This window comes from Synchiropus splendidus, chromosome 18, assembly GCF_027744825.2.
Source record: "Synchiropus splendidus isolate RoL2022-P1 chromosome 18, RoL_Sspl_1.0, whole genome shotgun sequence".
Taxonomy (NCBI): Eukaryota; Metazoa; Chordata; class Actinopteri; order Syngnathiformes; family Callionymidae; genus Synchiropus; species Synchiropus splendidus.
Window position 1 is genome coordinate 11,118,123 of NC_071351.1, and position 12,515 is coordinate 11,130,637.

Sequence of the window (12,515 nt, forward strand, 5' to 3'; positions counted from 1 at the left end):
TGGGATGTTTTTCTGGCGTTCATGTGTGGCAAAGAGATTACTCCTCTTAGGTGAAGTGCATAGATATTGCCAGATGGGGGCAGTAAAGTAACCGTTTATGCCCGTCACTCAATGCAAAATGTCTTTTCATTTGCATGTTTACAATTATTTTAACGCCTTAAATAAACAATTTAATTATTTTATTCTGATAGAACATTTTATTATTTGTTTAACTAACATTTTGAGGTGATGTTTGTTTTTTGCCATTAATTCTACAGATATTTGCCATCATTTATTGCCTACATTTAAACCTCTTTGAAATATTTTGTGGACATCCAGGGTTCACAGAGCACCCTGACGATCTCCGGGGTTTCCCAGTGCACACTCACCTGATCAAGGGTTCCAGAGGGTTCGGGTTCAACATCGTCGGCGGCAGTAGACCGAGAGAGTTGCTGCAGGTCTACAGTGTGACTGCAAATGGACCTTCAGCACTGAAAACAGGTAAGAAAAGTACTTTCATTGTTGTGTTATTACCGCCTCTCTATGGACTGGTGAAGAAGGATAAATTAACTGGAACAAATGCAGAAGTTTAAGATAAAAAAATAAATATTTTTTATTATATACTATTTTATTATATAATATTTTATACTCTACTTTATTTTTCCACTGCTATATCCACATATCAGAATTATGGCATGTCAAATATTCCAAAAATAATTGACATAGAAAATCCTTTAATTCATTCAGCTTCTCATTTTTAAATATATATTTGAGATAAAGCCTCTGCTAGTATAGGCTTTTCTTCTTTGCTCTTTGTCATTTCTCAATTTATCCAAACATGTTTGAGTTTGGTAGTTTATCTGATGTCCTACAGAAAAGTCGGCATCTCAATCCCACTTTAATCCTCGGCGCCCGTGTGCTGTAATCTAACGATCAAAACACACACTGATGCAGACACACGCACCGAGTCGAGAGATGCACTCGCACAGAATCAGCTGATGTTGCCGCTTCAAGAGTCAGACTGTCTCTGCTGGGAGGGATCCGGTCCATATCTGCTAATAGGCTGTTTGACAGGGATTAGTTCTTTGGATTAGTACAAACCCACACAGAACATGGTTCTGTGTTTCATCTGCAGGCTGCGTGGATGTGAAGTACGCGGCACAATAACTTTTCATGGTTTTGAAATAAACATTTTGTTTATTCAAATTTATAGGCACAAATGTATTGTCAAGAACCCAAGTAGCATAGCTCTGTCTTCTTCTTCTTCAGCTGACATCCTGGTCTACATCAACGATGTGTGTGTGCTGGGAGTCTCTCACAAGGAGGTGGTGGAGATGCTGAAGACAGTGCCGGTGGGTCACAGCGTGGATGTGGAGGTCAGGAGGGGCTACCCCATGCTATACAACCCAGACGGGCGTCCAAAGCAGCTCTCCCCGAGGCACCCGGATGACCCTGTCCTGCTCCCCACCACCGTCCAGCCTCAGCCCCTGCACCAGCTACCTCGCCGGCTAACACCGACCCCCCAGAACCAGCACTACGACTACAACGGAGAGCCCAATGACGGCAACTACATGGATCTTCTGGACTCTAATGGGAATGGGTCGCCCTTTATAACCAGACAGCCGTCTTATAGACGCTCCAGCATGAGCAACGCTGTCTCCCCATCTCCAGCACGTGCGCCGCGGACCTTCAGAAGTCTGGCCAGGCTGCAGTCCTTTGACCCAACGCTGGCCAGTCAGAGCGACAGTGAGGTGGTCTCAGCCATCGGCTCACACCGGTAACACTCAACACATATCAATAAACTCCTTTATTTATTAGTTATTTACCGCTAAGGTGTTATTTAGAGTGAACTAGAATATAGTGTTGCTGAATAAGATGGTAATACACTTAAGTAAGTGGTTCATAGTGATAGAATCTGAAGCGCAACCATGACATTTGTTGACAGCCTTTTGAATTGTGATTTTTAGAGGAAAAGCACAATCTAGATTATGGAATATACATTATCATAAATAAACTACTGATATGTATGTGTATTAGCAGCATATTAGCCTGTAATTGATGATGATAAAGTACTTGCCTTGTTTAGCCTGACTACATTTTACCCAGGAATAGTCGGCAAAAGTTCACTCTAAACAGCAGCATTAACACTCATTATTTGGGTCATCTAGGTCAGGGGACACCTTTTTTTTCTAGCATTTAATGGTGACCAAACATGACCTTGTTGGAGAAACGAAGCGTCAGCAAAGCAAAGTTATGGTGTATCATGTCCACCAAGCAGGAATTGAGAAGAATGAATTATGATATGTGGATGAAAGTATTTGATGATGTTAGTATTGATGTTAAAAAGCAATTGTTCTTTGGTCGAAATCTAAAGCACCTACTTTGAACATTATTGACTTTATTTTATCTATTCTATTGAATGCTAAACAAAATGAGAAGAGACTTTTCTGCCTTCTCAGCATTCACTTTCCATCTTCTCTCCCCTCAGTGCATCAATGATCCGTAACCACAACAACAACTCTCTGTCGACGCCCCCTCCTCCTTCACGCTACGGCACGTACAAGTCCTCAGAGAGTGACTTGTCCACTTTCAACATGCCGGTGTCCCACCTTCCTCTGCCTCTCTCTCCCCGGCGCCCCTCCTCCTCCCCGGGCGGACCCACCAGCACTAACTCACGCCTCTATAGACTGCAGACCACCAACCAGCGACCTGCGACCCCGGACAGCCCCCAGCGCCGCGTCTTTGGTGGCAACACCACCAGCACCAACATGAGCCCCAGCAGCATGTCGTCTCCTGGCGGCATGAGTTTGGGGAACGGCAGCTTGAGTGGGGGCGAGCTGGTGCCTGTGGCCTTGACGAAGAATGAGGGAGACCTGGGCTTCAGTCTGATGACCGGTGGTCCCGCTGGAAGGTTCTCAGTAGTGAAACGGGTCTGGAACAGGAAGCAGTGCACCACGCTACAGCCAGGGGACGCTATCGTCAAAATAAATGGAGCAGATGTCCAGAGTCTGAGCTGCCCTCAGGTAACTTACCCAAGCTGAAAAACTTAAGATCATCTTTTAAAAGTTGAATTTTTCATGCTGACATTTCATCATAAGTGAGATGGTTTACTGGGTAGTTCTTTACTTACAACTTTACTTTACAACAGCTAAAGCTAAATTCATATGGATTACAGTAGATGTGGATATGGGCTAACTATGACGCAGCATCATTTACTTCCTTTTGACAGTGTTCACAATTATTTTATAAGTTTTGATGTGTGCTTGTGTGTATCATTGTTTTTGTAGATTTTATGTTGCAGCATTGAAATATTGTGGAGCTGCTGTCTGGGCAAGATATTTAGAAAATTAATTCAGATAAATATGCAATGTTATGTAGCAAAAAGATGTTTATGAATATGGCACTATAAATAGTATGCATTATATATCAGGTTGTTTCCAGAACCCTTTTTAAACTTTATGTCACAAATGTCAGTAATGTAATGTTAAGTAACACTTTTGTTGACAGGTACAAACAGTTCTGCAGGAACACACCAAACAGGATGAGGTGATCTTGCTGGTTTACAGAGGTCAGTAAACAATTGTCTTTTGCCTTAATTTTAATGTTTCAGACATTATGAGCTTCTTGAAGCAACTTTAAAATACATTTATGATCCCACCATGTACGTTTGTGGTTGAAATAAAATCATAAATAAAATTTAGTATCTTGAACCATTGCAATAGCTGCAACAATATTAGTAAACAGATCCATTTAGTGTGAAGCAAAAGAGTCATAGATAATGGGCGGCTCTTTAGTTTGGGTGTTTGTGTGGCCCTTCACTCGGGTGGCACTCAGTGAGAACTAAAGGAGTCCTCACTAACAAATGTCACATGAAATAAACTGCTTCTCCCCAAAAGGGTCCAGATGAATCTCTAAATGTTGTATGTGTTTCATTTTGAATCCTATAAATGTAAGTTCTGAATAAACATATATATATATATATATATATATATATATATATATATATATATATATATATATATATATATATATATATATATATATATATAATAGTATATTGACCTTTTTTTTTACCTTTAATTCTTCATTCCATGTAAATTACAATTACATTTTTGTGCAGTCAAAATCAATTTTAACATCATTGACTACAAAATGTCATTATAAAAAACTTGCAACAATTGCATTGCACTTGAAAGCGCCAATTACTTAAAACTTAGCAGTGCTGAGTGTGAAGTGATTATTGTGAAAATATTTTCCAGATATGTTCACATATTTCCATTTTGTCCTTTGTCCATTTTTAGTGTTCCTCTGTTATGTTCATTTTAATTGACAATATAGAAAAATGATAAGAATAAAGCCCACACAAAAAGAGGTGCAATGTTGTATGACCACAAATAATCCCAGGATTTGAATTAAGCAGAGTGATATTGGACGTTGATGTTGACATGATGACTCAAATGAGCTGCTTGGCAGGGGTTGTCAGTGGCTTCACAGACCAAGCTCACCTCGGCTTATCTTCCAGGCATCTACCACTCCTCCATCTCCCCGGGACCTCTCCGAAGACTTCCCTCCCCACTGCTGCGGCCTCCTCCTCCACCAGGAGGCTCAGACTCCAACATCTTCTCAGACGTTCTTCCGATGCCCCGAGTGTCGAGGAGCACGCCTCCCTCTCCAGTTCCCACTCGCTCCTCTCTCATCCAGAGCACCAGCTTCCTGGAGTCCATCCCCGTCACTTTAACCATGGAGCCTAAGGACTGGATCAACACTGGACTGGAGGACGAGGCGACTCCTGACCCCCTGCTGGGGAGACATGGGGAAGACAGGACGCGACCGCTGCGGGGGTTCGATGTGGAATTGAGAAGAAAACCCGGGGAAGGATTTGGGTTTGTCATCGCCTCACAGGATGTGGAGAACGGCAAAGGTAAGAGAAAACTTTAGCTTTGTCTATTAGCAAACTTCTCTGTGTCTGTTCCAGTAGATCCATTTGGTGATTTGTTCACGCAGATTTTATTCCCCTGCCCTTGTCAACACAAGCTCCATTAAGTGATTACTTATTATAAAGTGGCTTGGTGCCACTGCGTGGCTCACAATGCATCACTGTTTTCTTCTCGAGTGGCTTTATAGGAGTAGCCCTGATGAAAGTGATAACGCCAGTTTAGTGCTCCCTGCTGGAACCGCTTTGTAGCTCCCTTGTTTGGTCTTGGTTTCATTGTTGTTCTTTGATCAGGTTGGCGAATCGCTGCGACATATCACCATTTCCCATGCTCTAGACTTTTTTGGGACTCACATTTTGTATCTTAAACGTGTAATCCATCTGTCTTCCATCGCTGAGTTGAGGTCAGGTGGCGGGGGCAGCCACTACTCCAAAGAAGCCCAGTCTTCTTCCTCCCCAGGAACTTCCTCCTGCTATTGTGGTGGTAGCCATAGTTGCTCAGTTCGGTTACCTCCCAGTTGGACATGCAAGGGGTGCCTTATGTGGCCGCCTCCTAAAAAGATGCCTGGGCCACCTCAATAGCATGTGGAGGAGAAGCAAAAGACCAAGCCACAGTCATAACACACAAGGATGTTCAGCCCATCTCGGTCCTTCATGGAGCTTTGTGTAATAACATGCCTGCCTCACTTCAACTGAAGAGTCATCAGCATATTATACAGTATTTATTCCTAAGCATTGATGTTGTGTACAGCGCCCTGAAACTCAGTATGGAGCATGCCTCCTTCCTCCATCCGGTGAACTTCTCAAGTTCATTCCTTATGTTCCTCATGCCGAGGCTGGCCACTCTCACTGATGATCCTGCTCTTGTCCTTGTTTTGGGAACGACTTACCCGTGGTCCACTGAACAGCAGCTGAATTTATGGCTCAAGAAACCACACATTTCTTCCCTCGTGGGGGGATTAAAGTCTCACCTGTCGCCTGCATTCAATCGCAAATCGCAACGTTGTTCTCTGCCCCGTCACTCGCACTCTTTCCATCTCATCACGTCCCATCCTTCCCATCCGTCAGTCTTCGCACTCTCACAAGCCCCCTCCCTCCGTCTCTCTCCTCCTCTCCCACCCATTCATGATGCGGTGGAAGCGTCCAGTCTAGTTTTTAACAGATTAAAACAGTCTCTCTGCCTCCTTCCACGCTCGGATGCCGGAACATTTCTCTGACCAAGCTTCTTACAGGGGACAGCCAAACTCTCTCTTTTCGCCGCACCTGTAAATCCTAGCTCCCCGAATTCTAAGGGAATACTTTTGTCTTCACATGCCAACCAGAGAGAGAGATGCTGGAGAAACTACAGTCTGCTTTGAGAACTGTGAAGGAGTCTAAACGTAATGCTGATTTTCTTCTTCCATTGTTTTCTTATTTCGCTGTGTGTCGGAGGGATTAAAGTTGGTAAATACCTCCTTCATTTTTGCCTGGCGCTGTGGCGGGACGGCGTGAGTGAATTTAAACATGACGGGCATTGTGCAGCTGCTGCACTTCAGAGGGGCAGGTTGATCAACAGTGTGCTGTCCAGCCTGGCATTGGTAAGCTGCAGAGGGAATGTCTGCTGATGCATCTGGGCTGCAGAGGGGGATTTAAGAGGGAGGGGGGCTTTACCATTGCTTTCACTCCTGAGCGGTGGGATCATGCAGCTTCCGCGCTCCTGGGCACTGCAGCAGGATTACACAGGGAAGGGCGACGTGGACGAAACTGATGTCTCACTGGTGTGTGCGGCTGCTGTGTCGACCCTGGTGTGTTTGTGTGTGTGTGGCTGTCGCATGTGAATCCATGTATTTGGCAGCCGTTTATGCTCAACCGATGTATTATGCATGATAAGAAGAGCGTTGGCAAAGCCCTGGCTTTGACGTGACCTGATTGCCGTTTCTGCCTGGGTCACTCAGATTAGGTCCGGTTGGGAGACGTGTCGCCGCGGGCTCGGGACTAAACTCCTTTTTAAATGTCTTTGCATAAATAAATGACATGCCACGACGACAAAAGTTTTTGAGCCACTGCTGCTATTTTTATCTGATGTCCCCTGAAGGTTTTTGAATATCTGAAGGAGAGTGTCGGGGTGTTTGTGGGTTACATAAGGCAGAAGTGAAGAGGAGGCAGCTGTCAGTGAAGCAGAGCTTCTCCTCAAAAGAGGGGTCAGGGCGAGAGTGAGAGGTGGTTTATTGCGAGAAAACTAAGTAAACAGGGACAGACAGCCCGGCGATAAACTGTAAGAAGCTTTTTAGTCGAGCAAGAGATTAACAGGAGCGAGCTTCTGCTTCTGCTTTTTTGGCGAGCGTCATTGTGGCCGTGTGAAATATCAGCTGTCAAACCATGGTTCAGGATTAACGGCGCCACCTCTTAATTATTGGGCAGCCTTCCGACCTCTTCTTATCACTGGGCTTTCGCTAATACACAGCATGTTTTATTCATTTTACTCAGCCAAACCTTGGGTTGTTCAGTAGTAAATGCTAGTGTGGCTCATCCCATACATGAAAACAGTATGTGCCACCTTGTGCCTCACTATGCATCATGAAAAATTTCATCTAAGTTCACATATTTAACACAACTTCCTATATTCCTACCGACAAAAATGATGTCACTGTGCACAGTTTCATTTCAGTGGGACTGTTTCAGCACCACGTCTGTACTTACCTGGTGTAAATGGACTCATCGATCACCATGGTGGTGGTTGAAGTCTTTCAAGTGTTCCACTTTTGAGATGTTTTCTGTTCATGTACTCAATGGAACGTCCCAGTCACAACCAAATGATGCACTCCACTGACCCAATGATGAAATGGAATTGTTAAAATGTTCTGCCTTAGTGTGTAATAGTCATTTTAAAGCCATCAAATTTGGGCTTGTGTACTTTCTCTTCACATGGGTGGTAGTTTTGGCAGCAGCTGTGGAAAATCCACAAACTAATTTTGCAACTTTGATGGCAGTTTGTGGTTTTGGGAAGGTGATCTCTGCCTTAAACGCGGGGCCACATGTGGCTGTTTGCCTGTTTTATCTGAGGCCAGAAAGTAGATGGTACGGCTGCAATGTTATATTGTATTTTGCTCTTACAATTTCAATGTCATATTGATAAAAACCTGCTGTAAATTATTATTTTCAGTGTTGACTAAGTTATCATTTGGACAGTTTTATCCATCCCCCTGCCATGCCTCAGAATCCAATCCATGTTTAAAGTACATTTTTTACAGTACATTTTATCAACCAATTGCTAAACCAGAAACCACATAATATATGTAATGAAGCTATTCAAATATACCGTATTCCTATTGCTGTAGTCTAATAAGTAGGGATGCAGTATTCTAGAATGTTTTTTCTTGTGCATTTTTACAAAAATCTTCACCTCTCAAGTCTGTGATGCGGCTCCTTAGGGAGTGTAATCACCCGCCCTTGTTTCCGAGTTGTTGTCAGCAGCTTGACAGGTTTTGGCTGACTAAACAGTCGACAGACTTTTTAAGAGCAAGACAAACTATCGAAGCAGCAGAGTTTTTCCACTGTCAGCAAGTGGAGAGATGGTTTGATGGATAGAAAATGAAGGGAGACAGTGGAGGAGAGTCACTGGCACCAACACTTCATTACAGCATGTTTGAGGGATTCTGGCCGACACAGCGGTGCAATGTAAATTGTCCTGCTTTTGAAAGTTTGAAGTCCGTCCCATATATTATTCATAGCTAAAAGGAAAGTTTGTGAGTCTGGAAATCGGATGAACGTTTGGCTTTCTGTAGGAGTTTGACAAGCACAAGTGCGGAATAAAACATGAAGGTCTGATGTTCCGTCCTCTCCGCAGCGGCTTCCCTTCTCCCACACCGCTTTGTGACGGTGCGCCGAGGCAGCCCGGCGTCCAAGAGTGGTCAGATCCGCCCTGGAGATCGATTAGAGGCCGTGGAAGGTCGTTCAGTGGTGACCCTGCCGCACCGGGAGCTCGCCCAGATTCTCCGCCGAGCCGGAAACACACTCCGGCTCACCATAGTGCCTCGGCCGAGCACATGTAGGCCGGACACAACCGGAACCGACACCAGTTTGTCCTCTTGTTTGCCTTTAACCTGGCACCTGTCCATTCAACAGATTCATCAAGCCTTTCAGAAACAGCTGAGTATGACCTCGGTCACAGGAGCAGAAAAGGTCAAAGGTCACGACCCAAGGTAGAGGACACGAAAGGACACAAAACAAAAAAGTGCGGCATTTAACGCATGTCTTTTTACTTCCAGCGTGATTCAAGGTATTACAGCGTGGACTTGGATCGCGGACCTTCCGGTTTCGGCTTCAGCCTTCGAGGAGGCAGCGAGTACAACATGGGGCTGTACGTTCTCGCGCTGATGGATGGAGGCCCAGCGTCGCGGAGCCAGAAAATACAGGTGTGAGGGAGAGCAAACTGAAGCCTTCGGTTCTCTGTAGAAAGCAGCATATCCATGATGAGGCTGTGGGTGTCACCATGATCTTTCTGGGCGGAAGAGCTTAGCTCCCAGAACAGCAGTGCAGCTATGATGGCTCTGGACCATCTTTTTTAACTCATCTTAGTGTCTTGAAACAGTGTATTGCCCAACCTCTTGCTCGTGTTCAGGTGAGCGATCAGCTGGTGGAGATCAACGGCGACAGCACGGCGGGCATGACCCACAGCCAGGCGGTGGAGCAGATCCGCAGAGGAGGCCACCGCATCCACCTCGTCCTGAAGAGAGGAAACGGCTACGTCCCTGATTATGGTAAAGACTAAAAAAAAAATGCTCTCCATCAGTCCTTACAGCATCAATTTTTTTAGCAAGACTTAGCGAAAATTGCAAACCAAAATAAGCTTTTTTTCAGTGTAATGGTTGCTTCACTGTTTCTGCCTTTTCCAACTAACTATCTGTCCCCTTTGTCCATTTCCTTTGGGGATCCACTCATTTGTTCTTTTAACCGTTCCCACTTTCCGTTGCTTCCATTTCCTTCCCTCCTTTCTCTGTGTCCTCAGTGGAGCTCTCCAGTTTGTCTCTGTGCATGACCAACTCCAAACTCGGAGAGCCTTGCTTCTATGTCATTGGGCGGACCGAGAATACGCGGTTGGTAATGGTTCCTGTTAGTTCTCCCATTTTCTGTTTCTCTACATTTCTCTGCTGATGTGGTCGATCAACTGAAGACACTTGTAGAACGCTCTTAACAGTTTGCACTGCACATCATTTATTGCCTCTCTGTAGCTGACAAACACATTTTTATTAAGATGAGATTCTTCCGTTCTGTTCTCTTATTCGTTCTTCCTTTTTTCTCCTTTTCTCCACCGTCACGTTCCGCACAGGCCGTGAGCACCGGATCACCTCCCCCTCAAACCTGCATCACCCCGTGGAGCAGGGTTTGGCTGCAGTGAGGTCCACCAGGCAGAGGGGGCGCAGCTCCAAACACAAGAAGAGAAGCAAGTCTACTGATGATCGAGGGAAGCGGAGCAGGAGGGAAAGAAGGAGAAGGAGTTGGGCGTCCGAGGGAGAGGGGCGCTCACGTGTGCGCAGCCCCGACTCAGAGCCGAGGGACGTGAGAAGAGGGAGGTCCAGGGAGAGGAGGAAGAGGAGTCGGAGGAGAAAAGGAAGGTCTGAGAGTTTAACTAGAGAAGAGGTGAGGAGTAGAGAGAGGGAGGAGGAAAGACTGGGAAGAGATGAGAGGAGGAGTACAGAGAGGGAGGAAGAAAGAGGGAGAAGACATGAGAGGAGCAGTAGAGGGAGGGAGGGAGAAAGACGGGAAAGAAATGAGAAGGAGGAAGAAAGAGGGAGAAGAGATGAGGGCAGTAGTAATGGGAGGGTGGATGAAAGACAGGTAAGAGATGAGGTGAGGAGCAGCGAGAGTGAGGAAGAAATAGGGAGAAGATATGAGTGGAGAAATAACAAGGATGAACGAAGAGGGAGGAGTGTTGAAGGTAGAAGTGGAGAGAGAGGAGGAAGGAGTGAGGAGGGAGTGAGGAGGGTTGCAGATGAGGAGCAACGGCATGACACTGCAGAAGTGAACGTGAAAGTGGAATCAGCCAAAGATGAAGAGGAACTTAATCTACCTATTCCAGGTGGGGTCAGGAAGCTTCCCAGACCTCAGGTCTCAGAGCAGGATGAGACGTGGGACATGGCAGCCGAGTACAGGGAGTTGAGGGGAGAGCTGCAGGACGTGTGGTGGGCTGAGGATGAGGGAGATGGCGACGAAGATGTTGCACAGTTCAGGTGGTTATCAGGTGAAGCCGCCGTAGCTCCGGCGTCCCAGAGAAAGCCCTTCTCCTTCCTCGCTCCGGATCAGCCGCGGGACGACGAGTCCGAGTCGGGGGGCAGCCAATCGGACGGCAGCGCGTCTGCCGCCAGCATCTCAGGCCTGTCTCTGGCTGGGCGCAGGATGCCTGTGCAGCCCGGTCCCTGGCTCACACCCAGCCAGCAGAGGGCACCTCAGCTCGGACAGGAGGATGGCGGGGGACGAACAGAGCAAGCAGGGCGAAGAAGTGCTGTCTCTTGACTGGAGCAGGGGCTCGACGCCGCTTCACACCTACTTTGGTTCGCTCCATAACTTTGATGCGTCATATTCTTTGTGCCTTTTCGCAGCCGACTTCTGGCTGATGAATATCACCTATCCAAGAGGTGTTTTTTTTTTTATTAAATCCACCGTCCGTGTGATCTTATTCCTGTTTGACACCCACGTTTGCCTCTTTTACCTGGTCATGTTAGTGAGCAATAACCAATGATCTGGTCACCCACCTGCACCACTGATGCTTGTTTCTTACCCCCTGTACAGTACCATGTAAATAACTGAACTCAAATATGTATTTAAACATCAATATACATCTGTATAGATATCTATATTCAACTCTCCGATCATATGTGTCATGAAACATGTAGCTTTTGTGAAGGACGGACCTGTATTGTTCACTGAATGTCCAGATATTTAAGAGCATCATTGTGTATTAAGAGTCAGAACAAAAACAGTCATATTCTAAAGAGTGCTGTTTCTGTAGTGCCACGTACCGTTGCCTTGGTAACCACTGTACTCTAAAAACAGATTTGACTGTGAAAACCGCTTCATGTGAGCTCTGTGATCCCACAGGTGGGTGAGTTTTAGTCATTCCAGTCATGACGAAATAAAAAGCGCTCATTGTTAATCCACAGAATTTGTTCCAGAACATCTGTAGAGTCGAGCTGTCCCTGCTGCGCGTCAGCTGGCAGGAATAGAACGTTATTATTATTATTATTCCTTCTCAAAGGAGCCAGGCAGAAAGATTCGTTATTTTTCTATGAAATCTTTTTTGAAATACTCAGGTTACAACATACTGTGTTTTAGACAAGCCATTGAAAGGAGAGAGTAATAAAATAACAGATCTATATTATTTAACTTTCGAAAGACGGTGGTGATATTGGAAAGCTATGACTGTTGTTTATCGTTTATATATATCTATATATATTTGTATAATCCATCCTATAAAAACCATCTCTGGAGACATGATAATTGCTAGCCATATCGATATAAATGCATATAAATATAGACTATAAGACCTATTTTTATTTTGTTCTGCTTATTCTCAGACTGTTACGTGTCAAGAGAGACTGTACTCTGATAATAAAGTGCTCAACTA

At 45.3% G+C, this 12,515-nt stretch overlaps 1 protein-coding gene across 2 annotated transcripts in view; it reads left to right on the forward strand.

Annotated features, from left to right (window-relative positions):
• The window catches only part of LOC128749590 (membrane-associated guanylate kinase, WW and PDZ domain-containing protein 3), a 37,013-nt gene extending 24,498 nt beyond the window's left edge, over positions 1-12,515 (forward strand). For both annotated transcript variants that reach the window (XM_053849331.1, XM_053849330.1), the window contains exons 8-17: positions 319-480; positions 1,249-1,756; positions 2,468-3,002; positions 3,487-3,547; positions 4,502-4,900; positions 8,739-8,939; positions 9,017-9,093; positions 9,160-9,306; positions 9,513-9,651; positions 10,221-12,515. In XM_053849331.1, coding sequence (XP_053705306.1) covers positions 319-480; positions 1,249-1,756; positions 2,468-3,002; positions 3,487-3,547; positions 4,502-4,900; positions 8,739-8,939; positions 9,017-9,093; positions 9,160-9,306; positions 9,513-9,651; positions 10,221-11,404 — 3,413 coding nt within the window. In that variant the 3' untranslated portion in view covers positions 11,405-12,515. The remainder of the gene's footprint in view (positions 1-318; positions 481-1,248; positions 1,757-2,467; positions 3,003-3,486; positions 3,548-4,501; positions 4,901-8,738; positions 8,940-9,016; positions 9,094-9,159; positions 9,307-9,512; positions 9,652-10,220) is intronic.